General features: G+C 41.5%; 1 protein-coding gene across 2 annotated transcripts in view; it reads left to right on the plus strand.

Annotated features, from left to right (window-relative positions):
• Positions 1–13,778, plus strand: part of EMP2 (epithelial membrane protein 2) — a 64,097-nt gene extending 50,319 nt beyond the window's left edge. For both annotated transcript variants that reach the window (XM_036738478.1, XM_036738479.1), the window contains exons 3-5: positions 2,745–2,835; positions 6,888–7,034; positions 9,914–13,778. In XM_036738478.1, the coding sequence (XP_036594373.1) occupies positions 2,745–2,835; positions 6,888–7,034; positions 9,914–10,101 (426 nt within the window). In that variant the 3' untranslated portion in view covers positions 10,102–13,778. The remainder of the gene's footprint in view (positions 1–2,744; positions 2,836–6,887; positions 7,035–9,913) is intronic.
• Positions 13,779–16,805: the final 3,027 nt, after the last annotated feature.

A 16,805-nucleotide genomic window follows, 5' to 3' on the forward strand; every position in this document is an offset into this window, starting at 1 on the left:
AGCCCAGAATCACAGATTCATAGGATTTAGACTGAGAAAGGGCCTTAGCATCCCCTCGCTGAGTAAGAAATCCCTTCTCGTGTAGGTGTCCATTTACTTACCCCAGGCCCCTCCTAGTTACAGGATAAAGTAAGGCAAGTCTTGGAGAGTATCATGGGTAGAAGGACAGAGGGACAATAACTTGTTTCAGGAATCCACCTCCTTGCTCCAGAGCTACCCCAACGTCCTCATGTTGTCTCCTCTTGGCCAAGGATTTTCCTGGGGCACTCTGCCTCAGCCTGTCTTTCCCAGCAATACCTCATTCATTAACTTTTCCTGCTGTCTGGGTCCAAATGAAAACCTGCCCAACTTAGCTAGTCACATTCAGGGACTTCAAGAAATAGAGATGTAGGCACAATGGCTTTAAGTTGACTATCAGAGGTTTGTATTGGATAATAGTGTTGTTGAGCTGTTTCTAGTTGTATCTGACTCCTCATGACCCCATCTGGGGTTTTCTTGGCAAAGATACTAGGGTGCTTTGCCATTTCCCTTCTCTAGCTCATTTTACAGATGGGTAAACTGAGGCAAAGAGGGTTAAGTGACTTGCCCATGGTCACATAGCCAGTCAGCATCTGAGGCCAAATTCTAACTGGAAAAGTCCTGACTCCAGACCCACTGTACCATCTAGCTGCCCAACAATACTATGCAATGCGCTAACAAACACTCATACAAAATGGGTTTAAAATGTGTATGCTTTTCTTCTTCCTGGCACTGCCACTTTGGCCTAGTGCAAAGAAAACCAAAGACACAAGAGTCATAGATGAATCCCAGGAAATCAGCTCATCCAAGCAGCTGACTGGTTCTGTTAGGAGGCTGTGGGGTGTTATATTGAGATAGATGAAGGAAGCTAGAGGCTTTTATGAGTGTGCCAATCTTTGGGTAAGCACATAAGACTAAAGATAAGGATTGGTAGAATTTCTTTGGAGTCAGGAACTGCCCTTATGGATAGTAACAAGGGGTATATGGATGTTCAAGGAGGAGTAGCACCTCTGGAATGAGGGCTGCTATACCCTTTTCAGGGCGAGACAGCTACTTTTGGTGTTTACCAGGCACCCAACTCTTGCCCATGGCTCCAAAAAGCTATAGCATGCATACCAGTCACACCCCAGTTAACTGTCTTGGCAGATGGGCTAAACTGGGTTGAGGGTTACTGACAGACCACAACCCCATCACTGAGTTAGCAGGGTATCTACCCCAAGCATGTGGAGACTTCCCTTCGTGGATGGGTGGACAATTTGTTCCAACCACAAGAAGGCAGCTGAAGCAGGTGCTGTGGAGTGCTTACAGCTTGGTCAGATAGCAAAGTTGCCAAGGCCATCTACCGCATCCGAGGCCATCATCCTGACTTTTGTCTTGCCACTGGACCTCAATTACTCTGGGAGAGTGAGGCTGACAAATTTGTGCAACTCTGCCTCGCTTAAATCCAGTTTACCCACAAGTCAAGACATCACTTGTGATGTCATTGGTCCTCCTTTGAAAATGAAGGACAAATTACAACAACAAATCATTCTAACTATCTTGCTCTTTGTGTCTCCCTTTCCCTGGGCAAAAGAGGCCCTCATCCAGCCAGTCTGCATCCCTATTCTGTTTCCCAACCCTTAGGATAGGACCCTAACTACCCTGTGAGATGAATTTACATTTACATGTATGCCATAGTGGGGAAAACTTTTAGGTGCCCGGAATTTCCAAGTCTTGGGGGTAACAACAGCTCACATTTATATATGACTGCATACCACTTTCCCCAAAACAAACTTATTAGGTGGATTTATGGTTTGGTTGTCCAGTTGTGTCTGACTCTCCATGACCCCATTTGGGGTTTTCTTGGCAACTGTGGTGGTTTTCCATTTCCTTCTACAGCTCATTTTACATTTGGGGAAACTGAGGCAAATAGGGTTAAGTGACTTGTCCAGTAAATGTCTGAGGCCATCTTTGAACTCAGGAAGATGAGTCTTTGTTGACTCCAGACCTGACACTATCTACTGTGCCACCTAGCTGCCCATTAGATAGAGTAGGGCAACTAGTATCATTACCTCCCTTTTGCAGATGAGGGAAGTGAAGCTCTGAGAGGTAGATAGATCTTTCGAAAGCCATCCTAGGTAGGCAACTGTCTCCTCCATTTAGGTATAGATGGTGTGCTAGGGGAAGAAAGACTGTCACTTGAAATAAAAATTATGACAAATTCAGGTCTTGCTTCTGTCACTTACTGATTATGTGACTTTGGGCAAGTTATTTAACCTTTCTGAGCCTCTATAATATCAGGAATTTCCAAGTCTCAAGCCTCTTTCTCTTGACTCCTAGAAGTACTAGGGAGAGGTCTTCTAAGCATGTGACTGTAGGCGAGGATTTTATCCTGGCAGAATTAGCTATTTAGACTGCTAAGGGTGGTGCCCCAAGGCCCCAGGAGCTGTGAAAGGTTTAATGTTACCGAGTTCTTAAGTGGACCATCCCTTTGTGATCTGAGAACAATCCACTGGGGCTCCCAAGTCCCGTCTTTGGGAGCTGAGATAGCAGTTGTTCAGGAAAAGAGAAACCCATGAACAACATCACCGATTAACATTCACAGAGGAGGTGGGGAACAGCACCAGAAAAGGACAAAGGCCTTTGACTTGAATTAGGATGGCGACGTGTGGGCAGCCCCATGACGTCATTGCACAGGATGCCTTTTTCTGCAGGAACCTTTTCTGTATTTCTGTTGTGTGTTACAGGCCTGGTGGGTAGGAGAGGAATTTTTCACAGACATCTGGAGAGTATGTCGCAACAACACCAATTGTACAGAAATTGATGATAGCTTTAATGGTGAGTATTATGCTGTTTCTTATAATCATAATAACTGACATTGAATAGTGTTTGAAAGTTTGTAAAGCCCTTTACATACATCATCTCATGGGAGCGTCGCTCTGAGGTAGCTTCTGCAGGTATCAGTATACTCATTTTGAGATGAAGAAACTGAGGTTCATTGAGGTTCATTTAACTCCTGTCTTTGTGCCTTGGCACTGGCCAGCCCCTAAGCCTGGAACGTACTCTCTCCTCACCTCCTCCACCGCTGAGAATCCCCTTCTTCACTTAATACACAGCTCAGGCACCATCATCCAGATATATACAACCTTTCTTGAATCTCCCAACTACCTTGTATTTAGACACTTTGTATTTATTCTTTCATACTGTACATGCATTTGTGTCCCATTGTCTCTTCTATTAGAAGGTAGGGATTGCTTCATACATTGTATTTGTATTGCCAGCACAGTGCTGGACATATGGTATGTGTTTAATACATGCTTGCTAATTGATCCGCTGTAGTGGCAAACCATACTGGCACACTCAGGATGTTCTTAGATCTGCTTTTCTAGGAAAGACTGCTCAGAAAGGGGTTAACAATCCTACTTTTAATTACATTCACTAGTTCAGAGAAAGGGTCAGCACCCTGAACATCAGAGAAAATACAAGCAGAGAAAATAGCATAAAAACCAACAGATAGGACCGTAACTGAGTGAATCAAAGCAATCTTGCTATACACGTTACATACACCACTGGATCAAGAGAGCCTTTACATCTGAGCAGTCGGCGGGGTCTGAACATATAGCTACTCAGAGTCTCAACCAGGGAATCACAAGGTCCTTCTCATAAGTGAATTTCCAAAGCAAAACACCAACTCAGAGTATATGTACGCTTCTCAGAGCCAGAAGGCATCACAACCCTTGTGACTCAGTGCCTAATTAGAAATTAACAAAAGGTACAAATGCCTTCCTACAAACAAGCCTCGCCTAAGCAAGCTTCCCTTAATGGGCTCCATGTGAGGCAGGGAAGAGCTTACATCCCTTTAACATTACATCTGCCCATGGTCATATGGCTAGTATGACAGATCAATGGCTGATAGGTACTGTAGATAATTCATCCAGTTTTATGGATGAAGAAAATGGGGCTTAGGAACATTGAGTGACTTGCCTAATGACTGGCACAGCGAGTTGCAGAAGCAGGGCTTAAACACAGATCTTACTGATTCCAAGCCCAACAACACGCTATATGCTCTTCCAAGCTGCCTCTAAGTTTTTGTTCAGTTGTTTTTTCAGTTGTGACCCCATTTGGGGTTTTCTTGGCAAAGATACTAGAGTGGTTTGCCATTTCCTTCTCTGTCTCATTTTACAGATGAGGAAACTGAGGCAAAGAGCTAAGTGACTTGACCAGGGTCATACAGCTAGTAAGTATGTGAGGCCAGCTTTGAATTCACAAAGATGAGTCCTCTTGACTTCAGGCCTGGTACTCTGGTACTGCCATCTAGCTACTCCCTGTGTAAATTTAATTTAAATTTAACCTAATTTAAAAAAAATTGTGTGTGTGTGGTGATCTACATTGAAAAAAGCTATTGTGTTTTATTTTCAGTTGCTTGGCCTTCCCCTTCAACTCTGACATACTGGTCATTAGGCTAGCCTACCTTAGGAAACTCACACTGGAGCAGGACGGAATAGGCCGAAGGTGAGACCAAAGGTGGTGAATAAGGGAGAAGGTCTAGAAGGCCTGAAGTTACTTCAGCAAAATTCATAGAGCTAGAGCTGGAAAAGACATTAGAAGCCATCTCATATGACCCTCTCATTTTACATGTGAGAAACGGAGGACCAGAGAGGTTAGGTATCTTGTCTGAGACCACACAAACAGCAAGCATCAGAGGCACAACATAAGCCCAAGTCCTGGGACCTGAGAGTCAGTTTTCTTTACACTGTACCATATTCCCTCCCTTTTGGAGCCTTTTTTACTCTCTGTCATGTCCCCTCCCCCAACTCATCCTTTAAGGAGGTCTGTGCCCTCAGACTTTCTTTCTCTATACACATTACTAAAAACTACTGTAAGAAAGGAGGTACATATCAGCCATTTGCCCCTTAGTATGAATATTTCCTCTTCCAAGGGTATTTATATTTTAAATCTATTTTCTACTTGTGGACAGAAAACATCTGTACAGGGAGGAGGAAGCTGGCTGGGGGAAGTGCTTCAGGTGGCAGAAGGAAGGACCTTAAAGTCCTGAAATACTGGCCTCCTTGGCCTTTCATGTAAGGCCAGCCCTAGTGGTAGCCAGAATTCTCCTTGCTCCAAACCTCCTCAGAAAGACTGGATAGGAACCACTTGGCACAGGGCATCAGCATCACGCCAGGACTTTATGCAGCTTTGTCTGGGTTCCTAGCCCATCCCTATGTCAAATTCCACACCTTCAAAATTTCGAGTTCCTTCCCTTTTCCTCTTTACATGTTCCAAAACAATATTAGATTAGTACATTAGTCTGAAGTCCTTGGCCAGATCTGAATGAGGAACCTTAGTCTTTCTTGAACCATCAGTTTCAAAACAATGTCTGATGACAGAACCATGTTAGAAGAATTGGGTCTTCCTTATTCTGTGTCCAGAGTCCCACCTACTATGCCACCTAGCTGTTCCTGTCTAATTAGTCTGGCCTAATCCAATTCCTTCATTTTATAGATAAAGAAACTGATGCCCAGAAAAAATGAAGTAACTTGCCCAAGATTTGAGAACAACAGGCACTTAATAAATGTTTGTTTGTCCCCTAGGTAGAGTTGAAACTTGAACCCAGGTCATCTCACTCAAAGGCCAGTGCTCTTTTCAAACAATACCATGCTTTCCCCCTAGTTCTGAAATATTCTACCCTCCCTCAATAGCCCCCCTTGTGTGTTACTCTGTCTCTACCTGTTAAAATTCCTCTCTTTCCCCAAGATGCTACCATGAAGCCATCTGTGTGACTATGGGTGAGTCACCACCTTTTTCATCCTCAGTTTCTACATCTGAAAATGGGGATTATAATAGCACCTACTTCACAGAGTTGTTAAGGATCAAATGGAAGAGATAATATATGTAAAGTGCTTTATAAAACTTTAAGCACCATATAAATCTAGCTATCATTATTATTGTTATTATGATTATATTGGGGCTTTTAACCTGGGGTCCTTGAACTTCTAAAAACATATTTTGTATAACTGTATTTCACTATAACTAGTTTCCTTTGTAATCTGATGAATTTCGTTTTATGCATTTAAAAACATTCTGAGAAGGGGCTATATGCTACTCCAGACTACAAAGGGGTCCATGGATTAGTGTGCTGGAACCTTCTAGAAATACCTTGTGAGTTGATTGTTAAATTTTCGATGTAAGCATTTATACCTTGAAAATGGCAAATGCTACAAATCATTGTTTTGTTGATTGACAGGTAACTGATATTCCTCAAGTGCGACCTTTTGACTGAATCCAAACAAATCCCCTTTATAAAAGGATTTGTTCTATAAAACTTGGATTCAATCAAAAGGCCTCACCCAAAGACCTAGAAGGCCACATGTGGCTCTCTACATCCTCAAGTGTGGCCCTTTGACTGAATCCAAACTTCACAGAACAAATCCCCTTCATAAAAGGATTTGTTCTATAAAACTTGGACTCCTTCAAAAGGCCACACCCAAGGACCTAGAAGGCCAAGTGTGTCCTGGAGGCCACAGGTGCCCCACCCCTAGCAGACTAAGAAAGTGATGCAGAAAATGTCAATAGTGCACTTAAAAGTGTATCCTGAGGTACATTTCTCTCCCCAGAGAGGTGGTTGTTACACTTCCAGCTCTAATATTCTGTGATTCAGTATGAACAATGGCAGGGAGAATGGAGAAGGTGTAGCAAAAATGAACAAGATGGTTGGTGAGAAATTCAGAGTGAATATGTTCCTTGGTAACTGATGAAGGCTTGACCCTCTCCAAGAACATCTACACTTTCACCTGAGGGAGAGCCTCATTTTGCACTTAAGCCTTATAAGGGCAGCACTGCAACCCACTGAAGGAGAGCATGTTGTGAGGTAGCCTTTGTCTTCTTCCCAGGTTATGCAACTATCCAAGCCGTGCAAGCCACTATGATCCTCTCCACCATCCTCTGCTGCATAGCCCTCTTTATCTTTGTGCTCCAACTCTTCCGCCTGAAGCAAGGAGAGAGATTTGTTTTAACTTCAATTATCCAGCTACTGTCATGTAAGTGAAACCATGTTTCAAGAGGGAAGGATAGTTAATATTTCCAGCCAGATACTTTCTATGAGTCATAACAATGACAGGAAGGATGGGAGATTGAAATTTACGCATGACCATGAAATCGATCTCCAGCATGGGTTCCGATGAACAGTGGTTATTGGGGGCCTCACAGAATAGCCTAAACCTTCTAGACCTTGACCTATTCCAAAAGTGCAATTTCTTCTGCCTTGTTTTCATTGAACTTTTTTTTTCGATGCAACAGATTTTTATTAACTATTATGTCAAAGACATTTTGCTAGGTGTTAGGGACACACAGATGAAAAATAACATATTCTAAGACCTCAAGTAGATTTATAGGCACAAAAAGGGAATAAGATGAGTACACAGATAAATATAATGCAAGGAAGAATATGATAAGAGTGAGGGAGGGGTCTACAACTGAGGGATAATATTTAGCTGAGAGACCAAGGAAGGCTTCATGGAGAAGCCTTGGGTCTTGAATGAAGAAAACGATTTCAATGGGGGCATGAAAGGCCTGTATTTCTGGCCTGATCTGCCCCACTTCTGGAGCTTGATTTAATTAGTACAACTAATTAGACCCTATACTAGGGTAGACCTTATGCCCTGGGGTTCATGGATCTCCAACGGGTCCATGGATAGATTTCAGGGAATAGATGAACTTGGTTAAGAAAAAAAAATCACATCTTTGTTTTCACTAACCTCTAGCTGAAATTTAGCATTTCCGTCATTTATTAATTCCTAAATCAACATTATTCTGAAGAGAAGGCTTCCAAGACTGACAGAAGTGTCCATGATACAAAAAGGGTTAACAATCCCTTCCCTATACTATGCAGCAACTTTTAGCAGAAAATGATCACGTATTTATCTGAAATCTACAGGTTGTCTTTAGCACAAGTCAATTTTTTAACTCAGGAATCTTCTCAAAATGAAATAGAATGAAGAAGTTTTATGTTCCCTCCTGGTGATGTTTCCCTGTCATTCTTTATGGACATGTATTAAACCTTCCCCATGTGAAAAGCTTACATCTGTTTCTTAGTCTCCTTTTGAGGCCTCTTTGTGAATAGCTTTTTTATGTCCAGAGTTCAGCATTCTGTGGTCACCCTTGTCACTTGATCCCTCAAATGTACTTTTAAATTCTGAATTAACTGCCTTCCTGGCCATCCCTACCTATTCTAACACCTTGGGTAAGACTAGTATCCTCAGTAGCCCTAGCCATCACTTAAAAATACTTCCTTGTAACCCAAACCATACTTTGTTACCTTCTCAGCTAACCTATCTTCTCAGGGACCTAATCTGTGGTCAAGTCCATATTTGGCATACTCTCTGTATCACCCAAATGAATCTATCATACTCTTCTGAGAATGAGGTTATTGTACTTTTTCTCCACTAATGGCAAAAAATAGCATCAGAGAGAAGTGGGGAGCCTTATTGGGAACCCTATAGGGATGGATTCTTGATTGGTTCTTGAGATTCAACAAATATCCAACTAGTATTTATTAAGTGCCTACTACAATATGTGTAAAGGGAAAGGCAATGTAGCATAGTGGGAAGAGGGTTGGCCTTAGAGTCAAAAAGGCCTTGGTTCAAACGCTGCCTCTGACATATACCTGTGTGACTGGGAGCACCTCATACCAATGGAATTAGAGGTTTGGATTTCTTTTTAAGAATGTGTAAGAAATGTATGATTCTAGATGCTGAGGAAACAGAAATCATGAAAGACAGGATCCCTGCCTTTAAGAGCCTAAATTCTAATAGAGTGTATGACATGTGGAAAGATATGAATGATACAAAGTAAGAGGGTGAGGGGACAAAGGAGAGATTATAGCATCATCCGCATCACAGATTTGAATCAGGATGCTAACAAAATGGTCTAGGGAAGCAGGAGGGAGAGAACCGTTTGAGCTGGGAGGATCTGGGAAGTCCATAGTGTCAGAGGTAGCATCTGAACTCAGTTCTGAAGGAAGAGAAGGATTTGGAAAGGCAAAGAGGAAGAGGGAGCATGTTAAAGGTATTGGGGGTGAGGACCAAGGGGCAGTCTCTGTGAATGCACAAAGGCAAGACACATCAGTTATGGGGAACAGCTGGTCATCCAGTTTGGCCAGAATATAGAATGTGTGGAGAAGAGTGAAATGAAATAAGGTGGGAAAGATAGGTTGTTCTGAAAGACATCAGAAGCCGGATCAATGCTGGCACCAATCACAAATGGCCTGTATTCTGAGGGTGGAGAGCAAAGCATGAGCCCCACATCTTGGTAGAAAGGTTGTGGACTGCAGACTAAGGTGTATATCATTAGGCATGGCTGGCTTAACTATATATCTTTGCACAAGAGAAGGTTCTATTGGATAGGAGGAAGTCATTAGTAAGTGATAGCAATGTAAAAAAGTACCATTTCTGTTTAAAAAAGAAGAGAAAAGAGAGGGAAAGAGAGAGGCAAGGAAAGGAGGAAGGGAGGGAGAGAGGAAGGAAGGGAGGAAGGAAGGAAGGGAGGAAGGAAGGAAGAAAGGGAGAGAGGAAGGAAGGAAGGGAGGAAGGAAGGAAGGGAGGAAGGGAGGAAGAGAGGGAGGAAGGCAGGAAGAGAGGGAGGGAGGGAGGAAGGACCCAGACTGTGAAGAGCCTTGTCTTTTGTCCTAGAAGCAATAGGGAGCTATTGAAGATATGTTTATCTCTGTTTAAGAACACTCTAACTTCTCTTGATAAACCAGGGAAGCAAGCACCCACGAAGTTTCTCCAGTGGTCCTAGATCACCATAATAAGGCTATTCACAAATAGGGTTGGGGAATGGGATAGGTTCTCTATTTGGTTGTATTGCATAAATTTCTTTTCCAGCAACTTATTTTCTTCTTTGTTTTTCCCCCTGGCAGGCCTGTGTGTCATGATTGCTGCATCCATTTACACAAACCAGCGTAAAGAAATCCATGACAGCAATGGGATGTATTACCAAGGAATTCATGAAGGGAACTATGGCTATTCTTTCATCTTGGCCTGGGTTGCATTTGCCTTCACTCTGATCAGCGGCATAATGTACCTAATACTGAGAAAGCGTAAATAAAACCCCCGGAGCTAACTTTCCATCACTATAGTAGAGAACCCAAATTCCAATAACCAATTTGTATATAATCTTTTTTTTTTTTGGTTTTGTAGCAAAAGTATTGTTTCTTTGTAAAGCGAAAAAAAGGAAAAAAAAAAAGGTTCTGCATCCTTGGTATCTGATAGAAAGACTATGAAAAGGAACAGACAGTATTCTGAAACACTTGGCCAACCAAGAGGTTGAGCAAGACAAAGCTAACAATCTGATTTCCTCAGCATAATGTTTCTTAACCTGACTGTGCCTGTGATCAGATGCAACCAGATACTAACAAACCCCTTTCCTTTCCTCATCCAGCAGGGCTCATTACAATATATATGACAAGTCAGCACTGTCCTCTCCTCTGCCAAGGTTCTTATCCTCATATGACTCAGTAGGGCCATAGAGGTAGAAAGTGGAATCAGATGGGTAGGGGGAAAGCAACAACAAAACCAAAGAATGAAGGCCAGATGACACCTTTAGCCCTCATAGTCATAGTAGAAATTTGCAAAGGCCAGTGTTGGTTGGTGTGTCTATTTTCTGTGTGTGTGTGTGTGTGTGTGTGTGTGTGTGCGGGTATGTGTGTGTGCTAACCATGAGGTTCAAGTCGGTCCTGTGGTGGCTTGTGAATTTGTACAGTGAAATACAATGGCTCTTGCTGGGTAAACCACTTGCTTTGAAAAAAGTCAGCCTTGATTTCTGCAGACTGGAGGGAGAATTCTCTCATATTCATGCTCGTTGTGCAGAGCTTCTTCAAGAAGTTACCAACAATGTTGTCACCTTAGCAAGTGAGGGTGGGGGAGTGGAATAGCCCTCAAGTGAGAACCAGTGAACAACTCCTGGCAAGACCTGTTGGCCAAAGCCTGGTCACCGCCAATCCTTGGCAGTTCTAACTCCAAATGTCATCTCAGCATCTCAGCAGGAGTTTGCTTTCTCTTAGCTTACTCAGGTTTTGGCTTGAAGTGGTTCCTTTGGAAGATTTCAGGGTTCATTTATCTCTCCCACCCCTGGCTCCCCAAAGGAAACAAAGTCCAGGTTGTCACGGTTGAACGAACCTCTTAAAAGATGTGGAGATGGTGCACACGATGTATTGCTCCCTCTGCTGGTAATCTATGAGAACAGCAAGTGCCTCCCCGCCTGACTCCCTGGAAACAAATGCCAAAGCCTTCCATAATGGACAGCTGTGTCATGTGAGCCCAAACCTCCATAGAGCCAAGGGTTGCAAGCTTCCCTCCCCTTCCCATTTCACCTCTTCCCCTGTTCTTTCCTCTGGGCGGCTGATTAAGAAAGCAACTAAAATGAGAAGATTGGTACATCCCTTTGGATCCCTGCCTGGCTTGCCCTGTGGCAAACATCTTTAACAGCTAAAAAATGATCAGTGGAAGATAAGAGGAAAGAAAGCAGCAGGTCGCCCAAATCCAGTAGATGGACATCATTCCTTAAGTAACATACAACCAGCTGTCCTTCAGTCTCCTCAGTGAATAAATCTGGAGAGTATGCATATCTTTAAATGCTACTGCACGTATTTAGATGAGCCTAAATATAGTTGCCTTTGACTCACTCCATTGGCATTTAGTAAGCCTCGTACTGTATCTGTTACACACATATAATACTTTGCATAATCTTCCATTGAAGATTTCATGTTCTTGATAACAGATGAGTAGGTTAGCGCTGGGGTGGGGGGTTGTTTTGTTCTGGGATTTTTAATATTTATATATAAATAATGTTAGGTTTGTGGTGTGACTTAAAGACACAGGAAATCCCCAAATGAGCCTAGGCCTTCACCTGTGTGGCAATTTCCTTTTTTTTTCCTTAAAGAAAATCTGTATGTGTGTTCACTTGTACCCATATGTGCGGATGGATGGATGTGTGCCTCTGTGTGTGTGCGTGTGTGTGTGTGCGTGCGCGCGCATTTCTCTCTCACTCAGGACTTGAGGGGAGGTGTTTCTCTAACCTCCGTATTCTGTCATTGGTCTGTCTTGTTACACCATGGATGTTATTTAAATGTAGCTTTTTGTATTTTCCATTTTGCTCAATGTAATGGTGATCTATACACAGTCAGACCAACACAGAAGAAGGTGGGAAGAGGTGGGAAGGGGATAGCTTGGCTATCTATCCACCTTAAATTTGGGCAGCAACAGGGCCCTATCTCACCTAAGTTACTCAAGTGAAGACCACATGGGAATCCCAGGGTAACTAACAGGGTGTAAAATCATAGTAGACTTACCAACTGCCCAATAGTCGGAGAATCATAGCTTTTGTAGTTGTTTGTGGATGGGTCTCATGTTGACTTACTAAGAGAATCGCGCAGGAAAATTAGACTAAAGGACTCACTAAGGGTTAAAGATGGCATCTCTATAATAGGGAGTTGGACTTTGGACTAGTCTTTTTAGTGGAGTATTAAATATCTTAAAGACAATCTGAAAATTATTGGGTGCGTTTAATAGTGTTGCAGTACTCTGTGGATGCCCACATCCTTCTAGGATGCCAAGTTTTTGAGACAGGAGACAACTTTTTTTCCCCAAAATTCAATGATTGACATTTGTGAGAATTAGAGAAAAGCAACAGTATCAAAGGTGAGGAATTTAACTTACCCATGTTGTAATGATAAAGGAAAATAAAATATCCCACTGGGCAGGGCTGATGGCTGTTACTTGATACTACCTGCCAAATTATTCTATCAACTCAGAGTGAAAACTAGTGCCAACCCTGTCAACTGTTCCAGTGTGAGAACTCCCTCTATCAAGGCAGGTCAAAATCTGCTTATGACTTACTTAATAGAAAATTAATAAGGAGTTCGTTGAAAAACAGTGGTTAAGAGGCTTCCCCAGGGACAGGCATTGTCACAGGCAGGATCTGACTTAAGATCCAGCATTCAAACCATGATGCCAGACTGTCTATATAAGTGAATATTAGGGCCAAATTTTTTTAAAAAACTTCTATTATGATAAAAATCCAGTTTGAGAAAATATAGTTTGTGCATTGTATAATTTTTTTTAGAAAGTACTGCAATTCTATTTTCTAGAGGTGACCAGATGGAGACCAACAGCTAATTTTGTTAATTTGCATTAAGCCACTGCAGGTTTTCCTCACCCCTCCTTTTAAATTACCTTAATAAATTCCTAAATTATTGGCCAGAATAGATAAATGTACGTAGGTGTTCAACAGTGGGAAGATCTGAGATGCTTTATAAACACCAATATACCCCCATGCTACAGGATTGCTGCTATGCATAGGTACACACGCCCTGGTGGACAGGTAGAACTCCCATGATGTGGGCTGATAACTCCCAGTATTAGCTGAAGGAAGAGATTTTTGACACCCAAGTTCCTGTTTGCTTATGTGCTTACACTAAACACACAGTAGTCTAGATTTAAACTGTATAATAATTAAAACTGCCTGGATGGGGATCACTAAACTAATCCACAGTAACAGTTACTTAAAAAGAACAAGTTGTAAAATTTTGTATATTGGGGGTGATGGTGATGGGGAAATGCCAGGGAGGGGGAAAGCATAGAGACTGAATTAGATGATTAGTGTCAGAACAAATGTGATTTTAGGATTAGCTAGGTTCTTTCTACTTAATGTGCCTTTAAAATATTCCATTTTCTATGTTTTATATAATCTGAAGCTGTACATGAAAATAAAGTTTAAACAAAGTGGTCGAGAGCAAAAGACTAATATCTACCTATGATGAGAATGTCTTGGGGGAGGAGGGGCTATTAAAAATGCAGTGGACAATTAGTATAGTTGTGGTTCAGCTGTGTTCAACTCTTTGTGATCCCACTTGGGGTTTTCTTAGCAAAGATACTGGAGTGGTTTGCCATTTCCTTCTCCAGTTCATTGTATAGATGAGTAAACTGAGACAAAGTTAAATGACTTGTCCAGGGTCACACAACTAGTAAGTGTCTGAAACCATATTTGAACTTAGGAAAATGAGGCCCAGCACTCTACCCACTGTGTCACCTAGATGCCCTAATTAATATGTAAGCCATGACTATTTCTAGGGCCCCATTAGGATAAAATTCTCATGTATTACCCTGCAATGGCACACCATTACCAATTAGAAAAAGAAACACAGTAAAAAAATATGGAGGTTGATGGGAGAACCTACATGATGCTAAATAAAGTAAAACCGAGTTTATATGGTATCAGATTAACCAGAAATCTCTACTAACTGGTGCAACGGAATAATATACTTTCATTTAAATTGCCAAATTCAACTGTACAAGTTCAGCAAAAATTAAAACTGTTAAATTGCTCTCCATTCCACTCAAAGAGCTAGAGATAAGAGATAGAAATATATAATCATACTTTTTGTGAAACCCTTTCAAAGTATTTCCCCCCAATCATTGATTTTTCTGCTAGTGAAGTATTTACCTGTTTTGTTTTCTTCTGTAACAAAGGTTCTTCCCTCCCTCCTGAAAAACAAAAACAAGAAAAAACACCCTCCCCAAAAATAAAAAAAAAAAACAACCCACCTTGGCAGGGGATAGAGAAAACATAAAATTTGCATTTATCGTTTCCATAGCAACCATCTTAAATCCAACTGCTCTCTGAGATGGACTTCCTTCTTTTAAAGAGACCACTTTAAGGTACTGCACTGCACTGAACTACATGGGTAATTTAAGAAATTTTCAAGGATAATTTGGACTACAATTTTTGCTTGTTTCTTTTTTTTATGCTGACTTTTGAACCTAACATTATATCTATATCTCTATATCTATATACACACACACATCCATGCATACATATGCATATATATGGAATCCTGGTAGAGAACATATATATTCTATAATATTCCATAATATCTATATCTATATATATTTTGTCTACCAAAATTCCACTATGCTTTGGCATTCTCATCCTGTTGTATATGTAAGGAGTGTGTGGGTCCATATAAGATATTTACGACATGTCCCTCCACATGGATTGTCTAAATGAGGCTTGAGGGAGGAATTGCTAGATATGACCTGATGTCTGGACCATTCTTGATTAGAATGAGAAGAGAGCCAGCATGAAGGCTGGGGAGAAGAGGCAGGCAAGCCTTCCCAGGATATTGCCAGGCGGGTTGCTCCTTCCCCCTTAGTCTTTTAGAGGTGATTAGCAATTACAAGTGCTGTCCTGAATTCTCCGGAAATAGGCCATTAAGCTTTGAACTGTCTTACCATGGGTGACTCAATTTAGTTCAACAAACATTTAGTAAGCACTGACTCTTGAAGACACATAAATGTGACGACGCAGAGCATGATTTCAAGACGCTTCGAGGGTATAGGTCTAGCTGTGGGATCTCCAGATGAAAAAGTATGGACTTTTTAGTCATTTCCTTAGAATAATTCCAAGTTACTTTCTATAATGGTTGGCCCAACTCACAGCTCCACCAACAGTGTATTAATGTTCCAATATCCCTCCAACTTTTATCATTTTTGTCTTTTATTATCTTTGCCAGCCTGATGGGTCTAAGTTGGAATCAAAGAGGTGTTTTATTTTGCACTTTTATTATTAGTGATTTGGAGCAGTCACGTGACTCCACTGGCATATTCAGCCATATGAATTGAGATGAGCCACATGCATTATTTTTGCTTATAGAATCATTAACTAAATAAGCAGTACTTAATGATAAGGAGACAATGCATAATAAAAAAATTAACATCTACCAATGACCTCTCTCTTAGATGTTGAAAGTCTCCCAGATATATTATTAACAGATTTAGACCAGAAATCCTTAGTCCAGGCCCCACAGACGCCTGAGAAATCTGTGGATAGATTTCACTTGGATGGTGAGAGTGACGTCTTTGTTTTATACAATTGATTTCCTTTGTAATCCTATGTATTTTATTTCATGCATTTAAAAACACTATTCTGAGAAAGTCACCAAATTGCCAAAGGTATCTATGACATAAAAATGGTTAAGAACCCCTGGTCTCAACCCAAGAGTTTTAGGATACATACAACTTGAGTACTCCCTTGTGCAAACAAAGGAGTGTAACAACATGGCTCTTATGACATGTTTTACTCACACTTCCCATAGGGATGCAGAAAACCTGGGGTCAAGAGCATTCATTGCTTGGGAGCCTGAAACTTAGGATTCAGTGTAGATGGGGACTCAGGAAAGTTGGTACTCCCCCATCTTGGCTCTGATAGCAACCCCTGACTTCACCTAAGCCATCACAAGGAAGGATGCATGGAACTGGCATCCAGCTTGAGCCAGGAGTCAGGAGCTAGGAGCTTACCACCATCATATGTCTCTACATGTTTTCCCCTCTAACCTTGATCACCATCCTTCACTGTTGTGTCATGCTAGTTCCTCTCTTCATCCACCAGTCTACCAGAAAATGGTAGCCACTGTGAGAGGGGCATTATACATATATTATCTCAGCTAATTACCCATTGATATAGGTAGGTATTTTGATTTTTTTTTTCCATTTTATAGATGAAGAAACTTTTATTCCTACAGGTTAAGTTACTTGCCCAAGGTCATACACAACTATTAAGTATGTAAGGTTGGATTAAAGTCCTAGAGTTCCTGACTTTAGATTCAGTTCCCTGTCTGTTGCACCATATTGCCTTTCTAAAGGAAAGGCACACAGCAACACATACTTATATTCCTTCCTTGAGTCCACTGAAACTCCATAATAGCCTTCCACATCTGATTTCTTTTTCTTCATCTCCTAGGATGGTAGTTTTGG

Source organism: Trichosurus vulpecula, chromosome 9 (assembly GCF_011100635.1).
Source record: "Trichosurus vulpecula isolate mTriVul1 chromosome 9, mTriVul1.pri, whole genome shotgun sequence".
NCBI lineage: Eukaryota > Metazoa > Chordata > Mammalia > Diprotodontia > Phalangeridae > Trichosurus > Trichosurus vulpecula.